This window comes from Papaver somniferum, chromosome 4 (assembly GCF_003573695.1).
Source record: "Papaver somniferum cultivar HN1 chromosome 4, ASM357369v1, whole genome shotgun sequence".
NCBI lineage: Eukaryota > Viridiplantae > Streptophyta > Magnoliopsida > Ranunculales > Papaveraceae > Papaver > Papaver somniferum.
The window spans coordinates 143927139-143952342 of record NC_039361.1 but is presented as its reverse complement, the minus strand read 5'-3'; the positions used below and the strand labels follow the sequence as shown (position 1 = coordinate 143952342).

General features: G+C 36.1%; 1 protein-coding gene and 1 long non-coding RNA gene across 2 annotated transcripts; one reads left to right on the top strand and one right to left on the bottom strand.

Moving 5' to 3' along the window:
• Positions 1–103: 103 nt before the first annotated feature.
• On the top strand, positions 104–1274 carry LOC113274333. Its single transcript, XR_003322958.1, has 3 exons — positions 104–458; positions 574–648; positions 1179–1274. It is a non-coding gene; the product is annotated as an uncharacterized LOC113274333 (long non-coding RNA).
• A 7413-nt stretch (positions 1275–8687) lies between these two features.
• On the bottom strand, positions 8688–14605 carry LOC113271452 (heparan-alpha-glucosaminide N-acetyltransferase-like). Its single transcript, XM_026521314.1, has 13 exons — positions 14015–14605; positions 11562–11699; positions 11359–11440; positions 11159–11235; positions 10891–10997; positions 10630–10732; positions 10382–10498; positions 10190–10281; positions 10003–10069; positions 9817–9895; positions 9587–9678; positions 9214–9357; positions 8688–9081 (listed from the first exon to the last, which is right to left on the bottom strand). Exons 1-13 carry the CDS (start codon positions 14297–14299, stop codon positions 9052–9054), a joined length of 1413 nt encoding a protein of 470 aa, XP_026377099.1. The 5' UTR covers positions 14300–14605; the 3' UTR covers positions 8688–9051.
• Positions 14606–25204: the final 10599 nt, after the last annotated feature.

The window sequence follows — 25204 nt, the reverse complement described above, 5'->3', positions numbered from 1 at the left end:
ATAGGGCTGTACAAGAACCGGTTGGGAGGACCTGGACCGGAGTGGAACCGGAAATACCGAACCGGTACCGGACCGGAACCGGTCTAGCCGGTACAGACACTGGTACTGGAAGTTGAGAACCGGTCTAGACCGGTACAGACACCGGTTTTAGGGGGAGTACCGGTAGGAACCGGCCCATATGTACCGTTTAATTTCAGCCGTTAAGATCCTAACTAGTTTTAATCCTATCCGTCCAATATAGATAACCCTAATACTAATCGCTAACTCTGGTAACTCTCTCACTCTCAGTTTTCTTTCTTCTTCGTTTTTTTTCTCTCTGAAGCAGTGAAGCTATGAAGAGCAGCCTCTTCATCTCTGAGTAACTACGGCTACCCTCACCAATCAATCAGGAAATCACCAATTCACGATCATCATCAAGTGATTCAAGTCTTACTAGTTAGTAGCTATCAATCAATCAGGTAATCTTTTCGATTTCCTTTCTGTTTCAACAAAAGGAAACCCTAGGAATTGTAAACGATTTTAAGTAGCTATCGCTTGACTAATCAACTAACCCTAGTGTTTATACTCACGCAGGTTAAGTGGTGACTGCCAAGGATACCAATTTTTTCTTCGTCTATCAGATTCAATCTAAACCTTTTTGTTTCCAAGGTACTTTACAGTCTTTACTTATTCTTGTTCTTCTAATTGAGCAATCTATCTTATGAGATTAACCTTGTTGATGTAAATGATTTAGGGTTTGACATTGATTGAGAGTTTGAGATCAATTTAGGGTTTGAGAATTCAGATTGATTGAGCAATACATGTTAATATGTTATAATGAATACATAGATTGATTGTACTCTGTACTACTGTGTGAGAAGTGATAACTGATTAACTGTGATTCTATGAATGGTTTTGCAATTAGTTGTATCTTTCTTGTATGAGTATGTATGACAGTATCACTATGTGTATGTCTCACTGGAGGTATTTCCTAACTTGGATTTGTTGATAATATTGAGTCTGTATACTGTATGTTTGCCAAGTACAATAAGTATTGGGGTGTGTATGAGAATATGTAATGTATGGAAATGAATGGACTGAAAATATTCAATCTGCACAAATTCAACTGTAGTTATGAACTTCTTATGTATTTGCTTGCTATTTGTTTTGAACTGGTTGTAAACTTGTAATACACACAGGTTGAGGTTGTCCTATCCAATCAATGGCCTTATTGGAGGGGAAAGTGCAGATTTGTGGCCTAGGATTGCAACTTGCAAGTGCAGGCTGTGCAACCATCCATTATTTCTTGTCGACTTGTCGTAGACAGACTTATATGGTAGTGGAAATGTTGTTTTTACTTTTTGGCAAACTGAACTTATGAACTTATTTTGGATTGTTGTTTTGAAGTTATACAAAATGTTGAACTTAAATATGTATGCAACCTGAACTTATTTTGGATTGTTGAACATTGAACTTATGGAAATGTTGTATTATATTTTGTAATATTTTTCAGGTAAAAAACCCGGTACCGGTCTTGTACCGGACCGGTACCGGAGGACCGGTATAACTCTAGGTACAAGTACAGGTACCGGTCCTCAAAATGAGGTACCGGTCAACACCAAGTACAGGGACCGGTTCCATAAGAAAACCGGACCGTACCGGAGTATGTGCAACCCTAACTATAAATAGTCCTCTAGTGTCTTGTTATTACACCGAGTAAAAAAAATAGTGTCTTATTATTACTCCGGTTTTGGAGCATCAGTTTTATGACTCCTAGAGAAATGAAATTCTCTTTTCTTCCTCTCATTTATTTGATTGCAGTAATAGGGCATACATTTATCTTAACACACCATTAATTAGTGATCCATATTACGTTCAAGTATGGATGCTCAAAGTTGTTGATAATACAAAACGTTATCAGCATGAATTGCTCTACGGGAATCGGCAATGGCTGACGATACGGAAAAGGATAATTCTCTTCAGTCTTTACATATTAAATTCAACTATTATTAAGTAGTTATGTATACGCAATTCTTATTATGTCTAACTTGTTTTCTGTTTTAATTAGAATTTATTAAAGGAGAAGTTAGACATCTTATCATATGCCTCTGTGCTATTGATAGCATAAATAATTATTGTTGGAAAGGAAGAAATATTCAAAATAGGTACGTATTAGCAATGACTCATATTTGTGATATTATTCGGTTTCCGAATTTAACCAAGTATTTGAGTTTTGTACCGTCATTGTTATTTTCTTCTTTAGCCAACCAACGGAAGGTTTCTCCGCGTCCTTTTGAATAGCGTAAAGAATAAAATTACCTTTGTTGGTACAACAATGATTTTTTGGTGTTAACGGTTTTAATATCGGCAGAGCAAGGAATTTTGCATCCTGGGGGATAGCGAAATCTTAATATTCCTTTGCTATAATAATCTCCAGAATTCAAAGTCGTTCCACCTAAAGGGTCGGAATGCGATGAAAAATGGACACTGGGTTAACTTGGTTAGCCAGTCTCTATCAATGGTCCCTGAAGCGGCCTACGATTGATATCGAGACATATTCTTTTAAGGTATAAAGAATGTGTTCATATTTCAACTTTGATAAATTAATATTTCGTCGACCTTAATAGAAGAAATTGGAGATTTGCCGATATTATGCTGGAACCGTATATATTGCATTTTGAATGTTTTCTTACTTGTTTCACCATTGATTTTTGTGGAAAAATAGTTCGGCTTGATTTTATAGAAGATATATGCACTGTATATAATATTGTGGGAGCAATAAGGAGAGTCACACATTTTGCGCCCTTATGTCCCTGCTAGTTTGGCGGCGTGCATAATATGCGCCTATTATATGCATCGACGAGCTTTAAAAAGCTAGTGCTTGATTTGCACTTTGTATATGTTGTTACGACAACAACGAGATGCATATTTTAAATTGCTTTCTTAGATATACAAAAGTCGAGTGATAATGAGTGTCGCATTTATTTAAATGATATTTAGAGTTAATATCATGTCTTCTCGTAGCCTGAGCTATTACCTAAAATCATGAATTTGGTGAATTAAATTTGCAGCAGTGTTATGCAAATAAGCCTATCTTTGGAAAAAAAGGAAAATACACTTGTGGTAGGCATATTTGAATATGGGAACCACAATAGTTCTCGGGTTTAAGAACCTGATGAGCATCGTACCACCAGAAGTGGAACAATACAGGACGGTAGCATAATGATTGGGTGAATAACCATCTTTGATCCTAGAAGAGCTCTGCTATCGATGTGACATAAAATACACGATACGTGCATTTGAAATGTCGTTTATTGTTGTTGATTTCTATCGGTCGTCTTGGCAGGACTGGTACTGATATTGAGATAATGTCTATGGTCACAGAATTCGTTTACAGTTTACTGTTGATTTTACATGACAATGTAAATTCTTAAAATTATCCCAGCTGGACTGTAAACGAGAGAGGAAACCTGATCAGTTACCTCTCCTGGATTGCGTGTTATTATTGTTTTCCGCACCCAGTTACTCCCTTGATAGGTAGAGTAACGCGGAACTGGATATTCTGTTGATGGCACATCCCGCCTAAGGATCAGGGGAAAAATCGTCGACGACATTGGTTAAATCCAATTGTGTCTCATCTAAATTCTCACACCGAGAAATGCCCGAGGTGTTGGAGATCACTCTGTTGCTAGATTTAGCAAGAGTACGCTTTCTTGATTCGGTACAAAATAAAGTCCTTGCAAGGCATGCCATGGAATCGCAACGACTATTTCGTCCAAATGCTTAGAAGCATAGACGAAAAACCTCTTGTACGAGGTATGCCAATCTAATCAGATAACGTCCATATTCTATTTGAGTTGTGAGTTGATATCTCTCCTGATGAGGATCACATCCATGAAAGTTTGCGTCGATATCTCAAGGAGAAGGATATCCGCATGTTCAGATTTGGTACCAATGGATTAGAGTATCCTCTTACTCGAGAGAATGATGTGAGATCGTTATTAACTGATTGTTAACTGGTTGTCGATAATATTCAGAGTAGCTACTGAAATCGTTGTGGATAGATATCCCCTTTGCAAAGGAATTATCGACAAAGTTTATATGATTGGCAGACATGGACATATTGAAGTGTTTTCTCCCTTGTGTACGCTCTTGAAACTTAGTCTTAGCATCAATCACAAATTTGATGCTTATGTGAAAGCGTAGTGAGAAAACTAATTGAGGTCGCTTGTTATGCAGCGCCACCCCTTGAAGTGAGTTTCCGCAGACACTAACCAGGTTGATGGAAGTATAGTCTGGTAGTCATAAATGACTCGACATCTCACCTGGTGGTAACTGTGTATCTATACTCATATAGATTTTAAATGAAACTCTTGTTTGTCATCCGTTGATCTCTATCATCCTAGTAATGCTTTGGGCATTGATGGTGAGCACATTTGATGTTCTTGTGCACTTTGAACTTATTACTCATGTAACCATTGTCATGTTTTTCTGTTTGAGACGTGCTATATTCCACTGCTATTACTACTCTATTACAAGATTTGCAAATTTGATGAGAAAGTTTTCCCACCATTTGGGGGAGGAAAGGCTATCGCCTGAAAAACGGCGTGAAGTATCCCGGTTTGCACAAAGATAAACCAGGATGTATCTCATCTTGATGTTTTCATCACTGTAAGACATGTCGAAGATTTGACATCTTTAGAGATTGCAAATCAAATTGCTTCCTTGAGAGGCTGTAAATGTAGTAGCAAGTGTGTCACTTAGAACACACCTTGAGCGTGGATGACTAGGTAACTTGAAATATTCTGCACCTCTTAAAGAAAGAGTCAGTCACAATCATTGAAAGATAGTGCTCTCAAAGAGACTATCAGTGGAAGATCTAATTTCTCTAAGTATAGTTCTCCTTATAAGAGAATGTCTCTGCAAAGGCTGTGAAACCTCAAAATGAGAGGATTTCCATAAGGCATGCATGCAATAGAGAAATTTGCGATCGTAATCCAATGATTGTTGATGACATAGTCAAAGTATCCACTGATACTACCTTAGGTGTTGTTGGTTTAAACCACTCTCTATGGGAATGTCATTAAAGGTATGATTGGTTAAACCATAAGAGATCAAAGCAGAAGAACAGTTTCTCGCAAAAAATGCATAAATTTGGTATTACAGCCCGAAAACTCGATAATGTGAGCTACTCTTGGCCACAAACGGGTGTTTGCAGTTCCGACATCCGATAATGTAACCCCTAGTGGCTACAGGTGGATGCACGTGCATAGTGAGAAAAGTAAAGTCAACTAATGGCACAAAGTCTTTTACAAGAACCTAAGATGGATTTCTTTGTAACATATTCCATATTATGGATGCAGCTACCTTTATGGTATTTGTCTGGCAGTCTTTAAGGACTCGATGTGCATCTAGTTGATGTGGTTACTGCGGATCTGTATGAAAGACTAGATACAGAAAACTGCATGTAAATTCCTGAAGTTTTTTTCAGTAGAATTACCATGTTATAGCATTTACTCAATAAGGAAGAAAGTGATCAATCGTCTAAGTGAATGCTCATATTACCCATGGATATGTAAACCATTTTATATGCTCATAAACTGTGCATTTACTAGATTTGATATATACAACATCTACTTTATTGGAACTTCTGAAGAGTCCTCCAAAGCACAAAAATGCTTAAAGCAGAAGTTCGAGATGATATTCTCGGTAAAATAATCTGTAGGTTGATTGTAGATGGAAGTCCTTTAAGAATGATCGGTTTACATCTCAACAAAGGAGATGTATCACTCTATGGTTTGTATTACACAATGGATGTGTAAATTAAGGGTACATTAACTGAGGTATGTTATAGGTACCTGATATTGAGTTTGTAGTAACATGTAAGACTGGTTTTACCCAGCACCAATATCGAGACATAGGTCCGAAGAAAATTCCTTCATCTTCGTGGTACCATTAAGCTTGATCTTTCGTATAAAAGATCGCTAGATATCTCCCACAGAGAAAAGCTAATCAGGTTGTTTAAGTTTTGATTTTTGGCAGGTTTGATAAAACAGCTAAACATTTTCCTAGCTAATAGTCTGGTAGTAGAGGATACTTGTTCATCCTCCCATCGATTATGATTGTTCAGACAAAGCTAGTGGAGAATAAAAATTTGATACAACCAGATGATCATTAGAAATTGTACTGAAGAAGATCAGACCGAGTTTCTCAATTAAAGGAAGTCGTTGAAGACATTACAAGATGGTTCGTGATCTCTATGCAGTATGACACAATGATCAACTGAGAAGGCTACTCATCAGGGGAATAAAACCACATAAGACTATGGATATTATGAATGTTGGACATTACGTCGTGTACTCTTTTTCCTTAGTCAAGGTTTTGTCCCACTGGGTTTTCCTTGCCAAGGTTTTAATGAGGCATACAAGTCCACTAATATCCGCAATTCGTCATGTTGTACTCTTTTTCCTTCGTCCTGGTTTTTGTCCCTATGGGTTTTTCCGGGCAAGGTTTTAACGAGGCAACATTGCGGGTATATCATTGTTCTGAGAACTCATGTTTTCTTACGCTCAGGTTTTGTCTCACTGGATTTTCCTGACGAGGTTTTTAATGAGATATCAACTTAGAACAGTGATCACCATCTAAAGAGGTGTATATCCATAGAGTTTCTTGAGATGTGGTATTGGATAATGGCGTTATTATTTTTGGTTCGAGTATTTACCATACACGGTTTCTCCTAACAACATTTTATCAAGGCAACATACGCATGTCCAGCACTATTACCAGGCGACGTTCATCGTACTCTTTTCCCCCAGCTCTCAGGTTTTGCCGCACGCAGTTTTCTTGACATAGACGTTTAGATTTTGTCGCAAATAATTTTACTGATGCAAGGTACCTTAATCGGTGGTCATCCAAGGGAAAGTATTATAAATGTCACCTTCTAATTGGCTGACCACCTCACGCCAAATACTGCCGCACACACTACTAATAAAGGGATGGAAATGTGGATATTGGTTATCATCCCATTAGAGGATAAGAATATAATTTACATGTTATTTATAGTTTGCCACCTGTTGTGTTAAGTGGCAAAACCTTGTACTCCTACGCATGTATAGGACTACTATAAATAGTCCTCTAGTGTCTTGTTATTACTCCGGTTTTGGAGCATCAGTTTTATGACTCCTAGAGAAATGAAATTCTCTTTTTTTCCTCCCATTTATTTGATTGCAGTAATAGGGCATACATTTATCTTAAGACACCATTAATTAGTGATCCATATTACGTTCAAGTATGGATGCACAAAGTTGTTGATAATACAAAATTTTCGTATTTTATTTTATTTTTCCTTTTAATCATTCTCGCTAGCATTATGATAGGGTTTACTATCACTATTGCGCCACGTCAATTGGTTTTTGCTTCACTGTTTGACGATAGAAATGGTGTACCCTACAACTGAGCAAGCCATCTAGAGAGAAAGAAAAGGTAAACTGATAAGAGCGCGGTTGTTGCTCTAACTAACGAAGAGTGAAAATATCATGTTGGTTATTTTGGAACTGATGACGACAACGACCGTCCACTGGAAGAACGTCCAGCAAAGAAAATAAGAAACGAAAATTCGTTTCTTATTTTCTTTGCTGGACTTTTTTCACATTGGACAGTCACGTCGTTGTCGTATTCAGTTCCAAAATCACCAACATGATTTTTTCCCTCTTCATTAGCTAGAGCATCAACAGACCTCTTATAAGTTTCCCTTGCTTTCTTTGAAGATGGCTTGCTTAGTAGTAGGGAACACCATTTCAGACTCGCTTTGATTATCTCCCAATAGCGCTCGAACTTGAACGCCGATCCTTCTATTCTCTCATACAAAGCTTTGCTTTTCTTTTCTGCACACATATACACTGAGATTAATAACAAAAAAGTATTCACGTTTGTACAGAAAGCAAGTAAACTTTTTGAAACACTAGATACTAAAAGAAACACACCACATCTCTGGACCTTTGTTAAGTCCATTAAAATCTGAAACGGAACTTGTATGGTTTTCCATGACACTTTAAGCTGTTCGATCCCCGGTTATCATAATCAGTAACATTCTTCTTGTTTTTTTAAAAAAAGCTGCCACACGGTTCCACTTGATTATTCATATCCTACTCCTACTATTGGAACCATAGTTACATACAGAAATGCCCTCGTTAGAGTAATATCCTCTTAGGTAGACCAATTGCAACGGTTAGCTTGTTGGCTAGAAGGCTTTTTCTGGTTTGACAGCTTGTCTTTCTTTTCTATCAGGCTTCCAGGCTACTTGGAAGTAGTGGGTGCAGTAGTGAAACCTTGGAAGAAGAAGTGGACTGATCCTCCTTCATCCCAACCTCCTCGTCCACCCCCGCCTCCGTCACTAACCAAATTCATACAAAAGTCAATTACTTCCGGAGGGGCTTAGATAGTTGCATAGCTTCTTGATTGATATTTTCATTAAAAGGTAAACGTTTTAGTTGCTAATTTATGATTTGCTTGAATTATATACTCCTTCCGTTTTTGATACCATCACTTTTTCAATTTGACCTAATGAAAAGATTGGAATTCATGTTCCAAAATAATTTGTCTTTCTTTGAGGTTCACCCATAACGATATTAGGAGCAAAAACATGGTCGCTCAGTTGAGGTCAGGTTCACCAGGTCTGTAGTTCAATGTTTCTAAAAGAGTAAGCTCCCTAACATAACTAATTTCTCTCTATATATATGATGACGAGAAAAATATGGCAGTCTCCTTGTAGATTCAGCTTTATACAAACCCTCTTGAGAAAAGAGGGTGAATGAATTCCACCAAGTGGAGGGGAGGGAAATATGTAAAGGAAAAATTCTATAAATATTGCCTCTACATGTACCAAAAATTCCTGGATCAGGCTTCTGTATGTTGTTTCTTTTTCCTCCCAGTAGTAGGACAATGACCGGATGTGCCAATGTTGTTCCATTAAGTTATGGTAGTTACGAGGGAGAGATGAAATATGCCTTTTCCCAACGGTCGCAAGAAGTATGAGCCAAACAACCATCATCTGTCCTATACTCCACAAGTCGACTATGATCGTCCAATGCCAATTAATCTCAACTGTTGGAACACAAAATGAGCAAAATGATCAATTAAAAGGACTATTACTGATTAACTCGACTGTACTGCAAGAGGTTTGGATGTATAATACGTGGAAAAGAATCAGAGAACAGGAAAACAAAGATCACTTACAATGTTGTTTTCGGGTTTCTTCCAATAGAAGCCCTGTAGAAGGACAGGCAAAACATTGCAGGCTGCAAAGATATAGATCACCAGGGCATGCATCCCCATCCATTCGAAAACTAGAGTCGGTTTTCTAAACCCAAACACATCAACCTGCAGGAGAACACAAATAATTTCGTTAACATGGATGAGTGATTCAAGTATCATTCGCTTTTCATTTAATAAAATATACACAATCCTCTTGCGTAATAAGAAATTGTGAAAGCAAAAAATTAGATGGCCTTTTTCATTGAAAGTAACCAATGCTTTTAGGATAACTGATCTCATGGAAATCAAAAGTAAGATCCCAAGCGAGATGGTAAACTTTAAGAAGATGTCTCACCATCACATAAATTCCAACAAAAAGAATGCCCGCGGCACCAGCGGTAACACATGTGTAGCTCAAAGAATAGAGGGCTTTGTTAACATGCATCCCTACAAACGAGTTGGAACATTTATACATTAAACAACACAGTTTTACCACAATCATACGTCAATAATTCCAATTCAGGATGAAAACTTTTACTTCATTGCACTGAAAGTACAGCTAAAAAAACATGTACATTCTCTTACCACAGAAGTCCAGAATGAAACCCACAACAACTAGACCAGCAGCAGGGACCATCCAAGACATCATCCTATCCTTGTGATCCTGTGGGAAATCAGATACAGATAATTTTATATAGTGAAATAAGTACAACCTGTCTCTTTTTACTCGTCCTAACTGAGAGCTCCACGAGATGTGGATAGATTACTTACATTGAAGTGTACAATTATATGCCCAAAATGCAGGCCAATCATGCAAGTAACAATTGCCATTACAGAACTGCAAGATGCAACACGTGATTAGAGTTCTTCCCGAGAAAGTAAGCAGAGCATATTTATGTAATTATGAGAACCTCACAAAAACCAAATGGATAAAAGAGAGATGCAGAATGCAGTAAACCTTAGGATTCCTTCAGGATCAAATGGAGCTTGACACCAAGTAGGCGCATTAGGTGGAAGTGGGCCATAATCTGGTGAATTAATGCTGCATTCCTGACAAAATAAACACCGTACATTAACATAATGTGATATCAGAATACATCTGGCAAAAACGAAACTCAGATATTGATGTTAGTATTTAAATAATACGAACCGTTGTCCGTGCATAGGTTGGTCTCTTATATAGGTGTTGAATACCTAACAATTTACGGTCAATCATCCCAACGGCATTACAAGCAGGTCCAGTGTCTCCACGAACGCCACATTTCACCTTCAGAAGGAAAGGATAAAAAAGCATTACTCATTGGAGCATGTTCAAACAAAAAGGTTATCACAACATAGAAGCCGTAGACTTGTGTTCACAACCATTTGTACGAGGAAACAGAGAAAGTTAACACTCACAGAGAAAGAAAAGTTTTCACTTGGACTTTGATACTCCCAATCAGGAACATATAACCCATACATCAGTGCAGTATATGTAACAGTGAGCACGAATACAAATATCCTAAAGAGAAGAATAACACAATGGAAACGGTTAATTATGCTAACTTGTATAATACATAAAGCAGATCGCAAAGAAGAGGAGACACTATAAACTCAACAACTACAATAAACGTAGATTAGAAAGCTTAAAATCTCTAGCGTGTTAAATCCATCACTTACCACTGGAACTGATACTTCTTAAGCAAGGATCGTTCTGATTTCACAACATCATCACCCTTGAGCCAAATCTCACAAACTGCTGTCAATAAATATGCTATTGCAATTCTCTGAATGCAACAAAAAAAGAATTTCAATAATCCAATGACTTCAATAGAGGACAAGCATTTATAACTAGGTCCAAATGAGGATCGGATGCATATCAATAATTGCTATTTAAATAATAGAATTTCCCTAAGCTGACTAAGCTAAGTATCAGAAAATTTAATACCTGTAAGGTACCCGTCCATCTAATGCGTTGTATATCAACACCATAGGTTAGATTGTTGATGCCATGTAAGTAGCCACCTAAACAATAAAATGAAGCAAATCAAGACGATTCTTAGATATTACAAGAAAAAATATGTCAATTAGTTGTAACATATCACAATCTATAACATGTTCTTATGTTCTGCAGTAGGGGGGGTATACCTTGAAGCACAAGGCCAAATATTAAGAGTTTAAGTGCCCGAAGAATAGCCTTTTTAGTTGCATCAACTCTGCAAGGAACTTTCTACAATAAGCGGTGAAAAAAAAATGTGAGCAAAACCACACTTGCATATTAATCTTGAACAGAAGTACTAGTATCACTGTTCAAAAGAGGTAGGGTCAGGGGAGTTGAGTTAGATAAGTACCTTATAAGTGAGTCCCAGTGCAACTCCAACGATGAACAAGAAAAAAGGCATGACAAAATCAGCAAGAGTAACACCATTCCATGGCGAATGATTAATTGCAGGAAAGATACCACCCGCATCATCTACAAGTACCATAAGCTGCAATATATTTAAATTAAAAACATAACCAGTATTAGTCTACATTGACAAAAAGTACACTGTGCAAGTGCCACGGAGTTAAGAAGGATACAATTCGCAAGAAAGAAAAAAAGTAAAATAAAACTCCAGACGTTAAAACCATGACTTACTGGCTTCTAAAGACCAATTGTGAATTCTAAAAAGAACATATGTTCAACTGTAACATAAGTTACATAACCCTTTCAAGAGTCAAGTCCAGATCCCGAATTAGGTGTGGAATTTTCTAGGCATGAGGTAGGTATTAGTATAGAGTTAATAATGCTCCTGACACTACACTTCCTTCCCCCTTGCTAAAAGATTAAAAGTCAAAATCTAGGACCACCACCCAGAAATATCTGGTGCAAAAGTCAACTGATCAAATTCTCAGCCTACAAAGATCCAGACCCACATCCGAAAACCCAGACCCAGAAATGTGGTTCTAACTAGTATTTGATTTAGAAATATAATACCCATCCCATGCCTTATCTTTAAAGGTCGGTCGAGACTATTGTCACTACTATCTGTCATGACTGTTTAAATCAGCTCCAGATTAATACATAAATAACAAATAATAATAATAATAATAAAAGTCAGAACGATTTCCATCTGAGTGGTGTTTTGAGACTCAACAAATGCAAGCATGCAACATATGACACGGAGCCCAATATAAAACAATAATCAGAAAGATAATAGTGCACTATAATTTTGTCTATAATTATATGCAACGAAAGTTCTAGAATAACTTGGTGCGGCAGGAATCAATCTAATAGAGAAAAAAGGATGGCACTGTCACTAGGCAAAAACAACAGCATAAACTTAGCTGAAGTTAGTGCTGTTGATTATTTTACTTTCAACGAGACCTGGTATATGCATGTGAAGTCCCACACTTTGATAAGACAAAGTTTAAACAAAGTGAGTGGTGGTTGAAATAATAAGGTTGTTTGTTTTGCTTATCAAATAAAACTATAAAAAGAAAGATTAACAATCATTTTGTTTCTTTGTTTAATTTTCTTTCAAAAGAAGGCTCGGTGGTAGAAACCTTAACCAAATTCCCAACTTCTCAAGCCAGACCAAACTATGGATAATAAGTTAGCTAAACCTAAAACTAAGCTACCTGATCAAGAGGGTTGACAGGTTGCTTATCTACGAAAACTTAGATAATCATCAATCAGCACATATGAAATCAGTCAGGTGGTATGGGACTTCAGGTAAATGTTCTCTTTTTCTCAAACTTTAAAACAAGAGAGCTGACATTTCACACCCATATACACGCATGCGGAGAATCTAAGTCCTGGAAGTTGCATTATAGTTAGGTATGTGGTGTTTATTAAGCAAGACAATAGGGTTGACAAGAAACAAACAAAAATCCAGAAAATGGTAATTACTTGTTACTTTTCCAAAAAGGCAAACTGACTAAGTTGGCCAACTCGGCCAAACAGATACAGATAGCTTTGGCAATCTTTGTTAAAGAGACAAAAAGAGTTAATCTCTAAAGAACAAATGATTAACAATGCTTGGTCTAGTGGAATCCGTCTTTCTCCATAGATATCTCCCTAATTACAAAATGACCTCAGATTTTAATGGATGTCCATACAACAATCCTTTTGAACCATTAGGCAGTAACTGAGAAATCTAAGATTGAGATTCACACAAAATAAAATCTACCTACCTATCTATTTATTTTGGGCCGTACAAGATACCAAGGAAAAGTGGTGGTGATCATTTCAAGAAGAAAAGCATTGTTTCTTCTATCTTTTAATCAAAATAATAATGGAAAAAATAAATAAAAATAACACTTTTATCACGCCGTCCGTGAACGGTAAGCTTTATTCTGTTTTGTCATTTTTCTCAACTAAATCTTCTGAACTTACTACTACTTAACATCTGGTAAAATACTTTGAAACAGAAGAAGAAGATGAAGAAAGAAGTGCCAAATTAAAGAACCTAATTTGAAATTTAAGATTTTTTTTTTGTCAGATGTAGTTTCCAGAACAGAAAGGAGAAAAGAAAAAAAAAACTCTTTTTTGTTCTTTTGTTGATTTTGTTTGTTTCCAAAGGAACTGGATGAATGAAGGGAGGGGACTGATTTTATTTCCGTGGGGAAATCAGAAATTGATACCTGTCTACACTAAAATGCCAGTGCCTAAGAATTTACTACGGCGAACAAGAGGAAGAATTTGATCACCAAATCTTAAGAACAATAAAAATAAAAAATAAAACGATCTTTCAATGCAAAGACAGTAATACAAATTAGAAGAGCGCAAATACAAAATAATCGAATAAATTTCAGATCTTACCGCAACCGTGAGTCCTCTAAATACATCAAGAGAAACAAGGCGCCGCGATTTCAGAGCACCACCACCAATATTATCATTATTATTGATTACTGTATTTTTGAGAATCTGTATGGGTGGTGTAGAAGAAGACATTACTGATAATTCCTTATCAGTAGTATTCAATCCTTCCTCCATCTCCACATATTTCTGATTCTTACTGTCTGTTTTCATAAGATCTCCTCCTTCCATTCTAGTGTTCTTCTTAATGTTGTCGTCTTGTTGATTGATAAGTTCATACATTCCCATCCCCAAACTCCCCACTTTCTGAACAGTGTGGGAGAAAGAGTGAGAATGAGATTATTAACAAGACCCCCTTTACTCCCCAGAAGAAGATGAATAAAAATGTGCAGTGCTACTATCACTTGTTCTTCCTCTTCTTCAGATTATGATTTTCTTTGCTTGTTTATATAGAAGAGAAAAGTATTTCTGATTTTGTCTTCCACCTTCGCTCCTCTTTTCAAGGAAGGATTTGGAAAACAAAAACAGGAGTTTTGGTTACAGGAAGAGGAAATAAAAGAGATTTATGACAACAGCCTCTCTTCCCCCCTTGGGCCTTTATTGTTCTCTCCCACCCACACGCACCTTTCAGTTTCCTGACCCGTTCTCGGTCTCTAATAACCGCACCCTCTTTCATAATATGCTATGGCATGGATACTCCAGTGTACATGACGTGTTTGTGTTGTGCGCTAATCAGGTATCGACATGCACCATATGCATATGGGGATATGTATGTATGTGCTTATGCACCCATGTGACTTTGTTTTTTAGTAATTTTCTTTTTCTTTTTAAATAATTTGAGTGTCCAATTCTTTTCGAATTGAAACCATGAGATACTTTCACAACTGGGGATACTCAAAAAAAAAAAAAAAAAAAAAAAAAAAAAAAAAAAAAAACATAACAAAACAAAACAAAACAAAACAACGTGGCAATTTGAAAAAATACTTATCCAAATAACTAAGATAATAGCTAAATTATTTTTGATTAATTTGTGTTAACTAAAATTAGTTTATTAAGCTTAAATAGATAATAGATTTTTCTTTTTGAACAAGAGGATCGAATTTATTAGCTCAAATAGTTGTTGATAATAGATTTGGGTGTTAAGATTAAGCTTTAAATTTTGATTTTATCTTTTAGAGCATCTCCAATAAAAGTGAAAATTTCATGTTTTTATAACACGCAGAATTTTAGACCCTCATTAAATCAAATCCATATCTAACCGTAGGTCCTCTAAAGTAGGAGTGGTGTTAAAATAAATATAAGGGTCTTAGAGAAAGTTTTGTCTATATTTTTGGAATGATCTTCATATCATCTTTTTAACTGCTTTTTTAATTATTGTATCTTTTCCCATATATATAAAACCCCATAAATAAGGGTCTAAATAATAACTTCACTTAGAGGATCTCCAATAGAGGGTGGATTTTTTTTTTTTGAGTAACACATAGGATTTTAGACCCCCATTTAGTGTAAAAACATCTCAAATAGTTAGGTCTTACAAATTAAGAGGGATGAAATACTAATTATGAAGGTGTTAAAGAAAGTCTTAACTACACCTTCGAAAGTCATCAAATTTATTTAAGAAATTAATTTTTAATACAAAATCATTCTAAAGAAAATCTTTTTTATATTTATCCAAATTTAAAATATATAGCACAACCTTGACTATTGGAGATGAGTTGGAAAAAGGTTCTATTTAGGCTTATGTTTGAAAACCCCAACAAATGGAGGTCTAAATATATACTCCATGTAGGATTTTTTTGACCTACTGTTGGAGATGCTCTTAGCATTTTTAGCACTCACTATTGGAGATGCTCCTAAAGTCGAAGTAGACAAAAAAAAAAGGATTTTTTGAGATTCTAGTGAGGGATTTGATGTTAGGGAATCCTCGTCTCACCAAGAATAAAAAGGTGCTTACATTGATGTATGTGTGTTGATTCGTCAAATATCAGACAACACTTAGCTATACCGAATTTTGGAATTCCCCCGATATCCAGGTACAGTCGGCATATCCGACATTTTCTTACAATGTTGACTGCTTCACAGTCGTCATTGATTACATTCTAACGAACATGCCGACTAGTACGAGTATTGACCACGATAATACTGACAAGGACCAATTCAATACAGGGATAAGATTCAATATTAGGCAGCACTGTCAATATTGCGTTCATAACCAAAGCAATGCCGGCTGCTGAAGTCGGCATTGATTTTGTATATCGAGCAACGCCGACTGCAAAAGTCGGTATTGCAATCATACTTCGAGTAATATCGACTTTTACAATCGATGTTGCATTCAACAATCGAGCAATGTCGACTGTTTATTTGTAACTTCAATTTGATTGTCCTCGTTGATTTGCAATTGCATGTAATATATCTTGCAAAACTTATTTAGGTTTCTTTTGAGCCGTAATTCCGACTCCAGTATCAATTAATGATGAAATAAAGAAGTTATGGAAGAAGAGAAGAAGAAGAAGAAGAAGAAGAAGAAGAAGAAGAAGAAAAGGAGGAAGAAAACTTGAGTTAGGTTTTTAGTGTTTTTTATAGGATAAAGGGCATTGTAGTCATTCCATCACTAACAAAAATACCCCCTTGGCACATAGTATGCCTCATGTCACCATTAGAATCCCAAAACTAGCGGAGGTATCCCAAAATATGGGTTCTTCTTTTAATTATTTTTAAATTTCTTTTACGCTCTCAGTTTGTGGAAAAGAGTTACTATCAATTTGGCTTATTTTTCAGAAACGGGGTGGTAATCGATAAGAAAACCTAAAAAATAACATTATAATTAAACACTTCTAAGGCTAGGGAATCAGAGATACATGAGGGAGGTGCCAACAACGGTCGGTTTTCTATATGGTTGAGGAGAGAATCGATCACATCAGACATCAAGCAAGTACAAACGAAAAATTATAGCACACGTCGAGCTCACTTGTGTAGAAGATATCTTTATTTTTATTGCAGTAAGAAAACTTAAAAAACCCTAGGCTTCTTCTGAGCTAACCATCTCAAATCCTTCATTCTTCCTTTCCTATTTGGGTTTTTCTCAATCATAGTGTTCATCGGGATTTATTTTTCATGTTTCCGGTTAAGTTCTTCAAGAAGATTAGGTCCGATAGTTTTCCTGATTTTGTTTTTTGGATTTGATTCATGGGGATATTAGATCTTATTTGTTTACAAGGAAAATTTATCATGTTTTTACAATTCATCCATACTTCAACTTCTTTTGCTTCATCTACAAACCCAATTTTTTCGGTTTTAAATTTCTTTCCTATTACAGCATCCACTACAAGATCAGTGGAAACAACAACAACATCACTAATCTTGAATATGGCAGAGCCAATAATTAGAACAATATTCATTATAACAAAAACAACAATTACAGAAGTAGAAAAAACAATCAAAGAAACAACAACAACAATCACATATTCAATTCCAAGATCAACAAACATAACATCTGATTAAAAGTGAAAAGGCAACAAGACTATATCACCAATTACTAGTCATGTTTTGGAGTTTTTTTCCAGTTATTTTATAATAAGAAATAAATCATTGTATGATCCTGCCTCCTGTGTTATGAAGGTGCATTAGTATATTTTGAAGAGGTCGATTTTCTAAAATTGTTGTCATCTACCCCTCCTGATCATGAACGGTGTGCTAGGTGTCGAAGAAATTAGATTTTTGTCATACCAAAAAGATCCTAAGAGATTGATGAATCAATTTCTAATCGTATGTAATCCTAAGAAATTAGTATTGTTGTAGGATCACCAGCTTTTAAGGTAGTATCTAATTTAAAACTAGTTAAGAAACAACTCACTAGGTGGAACAAATAGTTTTTGGGGTTATCCAATATAACATCTTGAGCAAATTAGAAATTAACATCAGAAATCTACATACACCAAAAAAATTAGGAACCCATAATACCGAATTAAAGGAGATTATTAAGGAGTTAGAGATACTTTATGATCAGAAAGAAAATTTATGGATACAAAAAACCAAGGATAATCAACTTAGATTTGGATATAAGAACACAATCTTTTTTAGTACCTCAATTTTGTTAGAAGAAAAAACATAATCTTATCTTTTGTTGACAAGGATACAAGGATATCATAAGGAAATATAAAAAAATATCACTGATCATTTCAAAGACATTGCCACATAAACAGGTCTTGGAGATATCCGAGCATTTTAAACTTCTTCAATATGAAAGTAGACCAAGAGGAAAATGTTAGGCTTATTGATATCCCAGATGAGGAGATTACAAAAATAGTCAAAGCTATGGCTGGTGAGACCAGCTAGTTTCAACTTAAGTTTTGGCTGAGAGCTCTTCTAAGACACTGACATTATAGCCATGGTTCAATAATTCTTCAGAACCGATCATCCGCTTAAGGAAATAAATGATACTTTCCTAGCTCTTACACCTAAAGTATAAAATCCACAGACACCTAGGGGATTTAATCCCCTAGCTTGTGAAATTACACCTATAAGATTATCTCTAGAAATCCTCACAAATAGACTAAGGCCCATGCTATCAAAAATTATTTCTCTTGTTCAATTATCTTTCATTCCAAATAGGTAAATAATAGACAACATTGGCCGAACAAGTCATACACACTATAATAAGGACAAAAAATAAATATAAGAACAATGGGCATAAAGCTAGATATGATCAAAGCTTTTGATGAATTTATTGGGATACTTGATACAGATAACAAACAAAATATGTTTCTCTTATTATTGATGTCAGATAATAATTATCCAAAGCATTGATACTCCAAATATTGATGTTTTATGGAATGAGGTGCCAACGGAATTTTATTTCATAACTAGAGGATTGAGACAATGAGACCTATTATCCCATATTTATTCCTTGTATGTATGAGAGGACTCTTTAGACTTTTTAGAAACCCGAGGTTCTGAAAAAGGTTAGTGGCATTAAAGTAATCAAAAACACCTTAGCTGTAACTCACCCCTTTTTTTTTTGATGATTACTACCTCTTATCCAAAGCCATTTTGTTTGATGCTAGAAATTTCCTAGATACCATCAAGACATTTATGGTTGGCGCTGGACAAATGATCAATCTCCAGAAATCAAGAATATTATTCAACAATGCAATGCCTAATAAATTTGGAAAAATGATAATCAAGATCTTCAAAATCCAGAAATCTCAATATCTGATAACTACCTAGGTACCCCTGTTTTTATTGGAAGATCTATAATCCACTGCTTTGACTCAGCGGTCAATAAATATAAGAACAAATTGCAAAATTAGGTAGGAAGGATGCTCCTTACTGCTTCATGAACAATAACTGTTAAAACCATTACGAAATCTATTCCCATATACGAGATGTGATGCTATGAGATTCCAAAAACTATAAATAACCAACTAATTACTTCCCACCAAAGAAATTTATTATGTGTCTGTGTGTGGTGTTGGCGGTGGTGACGGGGTGGGTGGGGTGGGGTGGGGTGATGAAGAATACAAAGTGGATACTGTAGAGCTTGGAAAGCTTTATTGGAAACCAATATATACCCCCACCCCCCAACTCAAACAGGACTAGGTTTTTGGAACCGACATACCAACATGCTGGCCTAGTTAGGTAGATTTTCCTGGAATTTACATGCAAAACCCACATATATATATATATGGGTTGTGGATTTAAAATCCATATACTATAACATAAGTAAGCATCATATGGACTCTAAGATCACTAAAGCAGGATCTTGGATATGGAAATGCATCCAAAAAGGGTTGCACCAAATAAGACCCCCCTGCGTGCGGGAAATAGGCGGTGAGGAGATGATCCACATATGAGAGGACAAGTGGTTCTCATTTACGCCACAGACCCCTACTGATTCTTTTCGTGAATTCACTAGAGTGCTAGTAAATGACCTAATTGTATATGGTGAGCTAACATCTGATCAATGAAAGGTAAAATAAAGTGATCCTTTCGGGTTGCGGTATTGAGCTTTATTTAGTCTACACACACTCTCCATCATGTTTGAACTCTTGCGGAACAAGTTCGTCATCTTGATTTCTAACAACAATGACACCTGATTTCTTAGGTACAACTTGTACAAGGCTAACCCATTTGCTGTCAGAAATTGGGTAAATTGCCCCCACACTTAGCAATTTAAGGATTTCTTTCTTCATGACCTCCATCATTGGGGGGTTAAACCTACGCTGAGTATCACGTATTGGCTTAAAATCATATTCCATTAGAATTTTATGCATACATATGGATGGACTAGTTCCTTTGATATCGACAATTGTCCAGACAATAGCCGTTTTGTGCTCTTTTAGAACCCTAAGTAGACATTCTTCTCGTATTGGGGGTGAGATTCTTTGCAATAATCACCGAAGTTTCTTCTTTATCATCCAAGTAAGCATACTTTTAGTGGTCCGGAAGCGGCTTCAATTCTAGTTTCGGTACTTGCACAATAGAAGGTAACAGAACCTCATTAGTTATGGGTAAATAAATATAAGAAATATTACTCGGTTTAGCTTCTTGTAATGTCATTAAAGCATCACACATATCCACCAGTTCTTTGGATAATTCAACATCCAGGTTCTGCTGTCCATGAACGTCCAAATCAATGCAACACAACTCCAAGTTCATCCTCGTTGCTCAAATCAATCATTTGCTGCGCTAATGAACCAATAACATCGTTAGAGAAAGCGGAGTGAACATCACTAGGATAACGTATGGCTTCAAATATGTTGAAGCGAATAATCTCCTTATCAAATTCCATAGTGAGTGTACCATTGTCAACATCAATCATCATTTTTGCAGTTTACATTAACGGTCTCCTAAGTAATAACGAAGTAGATGAACAATTATCTCCATTTTGCATATGTACATGTAGAAATCAACCAGGAATATTGATTCATTCACTTGAACTAACACGTCCTCCACGAGTCCCTTAGGATATATATTTGACTTGTTTATTAGTTAATAGTAACCCTTGTCTATTTTAAAGGTCCGAGATTCAAAGAATCATAAATATCGGCTGACATCACACTTATGGATGTTTCCAAATCAAGTAAAGCACGCTCAAATCATCGAATACCACGTAATTGGTACTGTGAATCCCCTAGGATATTCATACTTTGAGGGTGTTTTCTTCAGTGATATCGCGGAAGCACTTTCTCCCAATTGAGTAATCTCGTTGGCAATCAACTTATCCTTCCTTGTACATAAATCCTTTAAAACCTTAGCATACCTGGGTATTGTTTTGATGACCTCGTTAAACGGAATTTTGATTTGTATTTTTCTAAAAATATACATGATTTCCTTGTCTTGAGCCTCTTTCTTGGATTCGGCAAAACGACTAGGAAAATGAGGTGGTATGGTAAAGGTGGGAAACGTGTCCTTAGGTTGGACGGTTGAGGTTGGTTTTTCCTTTGGTATGGTTTATGCCTCTACTTCCTTTTCGATGTTGTTTCTAACCTTTTCTTGTTGTTGTGGCTCTTCAATTTGTCCCCCACTTCTTAGAGTTACGGAATTGACGTGCTCTCTTGGATTCACAAAAGGTTGTGATGGCAACTTTGTTGATGCTTGTTCCTTCAGTTGATTCACATCAGTAGCCAATTGTCTCATCTGATTATGCAAATATTTAATGGCGGAGTCGGCTTCCTGCTGATTTTATTGAACAACGAGGTAATACCTTGCATCATAGCGTTAAGCTTATCATCAATGGAAGAATCATGCTCTTAATCTTGTTGTGGTTGTTGGAAAGCATTTTGTCGCCCATAAGTTGGCACATGAGCTGCAACTTGCTTGTTTGCATAGATAAAATTTGGATGATCTCTCCAAACAGGATTATATATGTTTGAATATGGGGCATACCTCTGCCTCTGATTAGGAAATACCGCCTTCACCTCAACATCTTCTTCGTATGTAGGAACAACTGCATAAGTTATCCGTCGGACCATCTTTTCCACATTACCTATTCATTGCTCCATATGTGATGAGTCTCCCATCTCACTAATTCTTATAAATGTTGAGGAATCTCAAGTATAAAATTGTTGAGTGTTTGCAGCCATGCTCTCAATCAAACTAGTAGCTTCCTCGATAGTTTTATTAGCCAATGCACCATTGTTAGCCGCATCAATCAAGTGTTTCTCATTAGGTAGTAACCCATCATAGAAGTGCGTGATGATAAATTATGATGGAATTTTTTGGTGAGGAAAGATAGCCAATAATCTTTTGTACCTCTCCAATATTCATACAAAGATTCTCCCTAATTTGCACAATACCACTAATCTTCTTACGAATAGCTGCATCCTTAGAAGCTGGGAAATACTTCTCTAAAAATAGATTTTTCATTCTGGTCCATGTGGTAATACTTCCGGAAGGAAGAGAATATAGCCATGATTCTGCTTGGTCCGCCAATGAGAATGGAAAAGCTTGTAGGAAAGATGTATCAACATCTTCATCGCTCTTTCTCAAGCTTCTTACTGTATTCTGAAACTGTTGCAGATGTCGATTAGGATCTTCATCCGGTAGTCCGTTGAACTTCAGAAGCCGATGAAAGAGGTTCGATTTTCCACTGTGTCAGTCAGAGTAATACGCAATGGTTGATAATACAAAATGAGGATGTTAGATCTCTCAACGTCCTCCTCTCTGGAGGTGGAGGTGGTGGTGGATTTGCGCCGTTCAGGATCTATGATGTAGACGGTTCTTCTTGCAACTGCTGACGTACTTGCAATACCGTTCCCTTACGAGTTTGAATTCTGCACCTCGGATAATCCCAATCCTTCGATGCCAGAGATTAAGTACCTGAAACCAAAAATTTAGAAAACTAAAATCAAAAACTAAAAATAAAATCTAAAATAAAACTAAAAGAAACAACTAAAGCTACCGATTGCTCCCCGAAAGCGGCGCCAACATTTGATGCATGTCGTAGGCACAATAAATTAGTGATTTTATTTCCACTCAATTATAAATAATATAATGGAAATAAAATTCGTTCCCACAAAGAGAAGTGAGTTTTAGTTGTCAAAGTGTCACAAAGTGGTTTTTGTTTTAGATTTTAAACAGGATAAAATAAAGCAATTGAAAAGATTAAGGTGTAAGAAATAAAGAGAGAGATGATTGAGGAATCCTTCTTCGTTACTAAACTGGCAATGATTTAATATATTAATCTATTCATCAATAATCATGGATTATCACAAAACGTAGGAAAGCAGCTAGAAAAGTGTTATCCTCTAAAGTCCTTTGGCCACTGGATACCGAAGCGCTCAAATACCAGATTCTATTCGTCCAAACCACCAAGTAGTAGCGCACTCAAGGTGTAGCTTGGTCGAATGCTTTATATTTTGTGACTTAGGTCAATCCTAGTAGTTAAACTCTTAGCGCAACATCCACTTTATAGTGTTGTTTCTACACGCGATTGCTCCACAGAATCCCTCTGCAAGATTTCACGTTTTCTACTTGTGTAAGGGTTATTCAACAATTATAAGGATATCTTAACCCTTTAATAGCTTTAGATTAATCAAAAAACTGTTTTTAGTTGGCCACCTAGAGAAACCAATCAATCAATCATAAAAATTCATTATAGTAGAAAAAACGATAATCATATGAAGAAATCAAGTTGAGAACTTAAATTTAATCCTCAATCAATATATGTTTAGCTACTCATGGATGTAGAAACATCCGTGGTATACAAATCAAGTTTAGAAATTAGAATATATTAATTCAACTAAAGTTTAGAACTTAGAATTAATCTTCAATCAATAGATGTTTAGCTACTCATAGATGTAGAAACATCCATGGTATACATACAAGAAAGTAAAGAGATAACATTATGAAAGAGGAACCGCTCCAAAACCCTAGCTTTCACTCTGTGTGCTATTTCATCTATCTAAGACTTACAAATTTTTGATCTCTCTCTACATGGCCTAATACCTATTTATATAGGTTTACATTAGTTGGCCTTCACTAAGTCGGTTAAGGAACCTGACCCTAAGCTATGAAAGAAAGACCTAAAAAAATAGTTCGTGAGTTTCGGCCTTCATGGTACACATACTAGAGTCCTGGAACTTTTTAATACGTGTACCAGGTACGCGTACCCTTCCAGTCACGAAATTCCTGTTTCCGATGGTACACATACCCGATACGCGTACCTCTCCAATCTTCGGTATTTGATAAACTTTTTTTGCCCGTAACTTCTTCGTCTGAAGTCGGAATGACCTCATTTATTTTTAATTCTCTTTATAATTGAATTTTCTTCAAGATGGTGATAAGAAATCATGAATTTGGATGAGTTAAGCTTTGTCTTTGGCCCGTCTATTGATTTTGAGCACTTTTACTCTATTTTTCGCACTTCTTCAACTTGTACCCGACTTGGGCACTTGGATACTTGGAATACGTCTTTTCTTAGCTATTTTTAGCACCTTTTTACTCTTCTTGAGATGAATCACCTAATAGAAACAAATACAAGAAAACAAGAGTAATAATACAAAAATATGCAAGAATAATAGCTAAAACAAGTATGGAATGGACACTAAAATCATATGAATTATGCACTTATAATCAGCAACCTGGACAACTCGGCTATCCCAGTTGATTAGACGTTTTTTCATCTTTGTACAAAACATAAGCTCCGCTCCCCCTTTGAGCAAACAAACACGTTGAAATTTGAAAAATATCCTAAAAGTAAATGTAATTTTTTTCCCTTTATACGTATGGTTTGTCGTGTATACCAGTATGGGCCCTATATGCGGTACATATTTGTGTTTATCTTTAGTTTATATGTATTCCCGTTTATCAGTTTTGTATCAGGCGATACATGCTGCATTTATGCCTTATCGACCTGTATTGGCCGATATGTATGAATACAACTCGATATAGACTGAAATGGAATACAAAAGATGTTAGAGCATTTGCTTGGTTGGACCCACAAGTTTTGTTATCCCAAGGTTGTTGTCAATGTTAGATGATCAAAACTATATCTTGATTTGTAGTCTACCAAGTCAAGTCTCGGACTAGGTTAGAATTTGGTAGTTGAGTATCAGACATCACCCTTGAAGACTGGAGATCGACGAAGACATTTGGAGAACTTCTAAATCAGGTGTGTGAAGAATGAACCATTCTGTTTTACTAAAGTAACTTACCATTCAATCTTTTTGAGAAGATGTCGTACGACTTCTA

What these genes read in the sequence shown, in the direction of transcription:
- LOC113271452 (XM_026521314.1), bottom strand. Translation starts at nt 14,299, where the DNA reads ATGGGAATGTATGAACTTATCAATCAACAAGACGACAACATTAAGAAG. An exon ending in AAGAAGTATCAGTTCCAGTG is followed by an intron (nt 10,733 to 10,890) that starts GTAAGTGATGGA and finishes TCTTCTCTTTAG; the next exon opens with GATATTTGTATTCGTGCTCA. An exon ending in GTGAAAACTTTTCTTTCTCT is followed by an intron (nt 10,499 to 10,629) that starts GTGAGTGTTAAC and finishes TTCCTTCTGAAG; the next exon opens with GTGAAATGTGGCGTTCGTGG.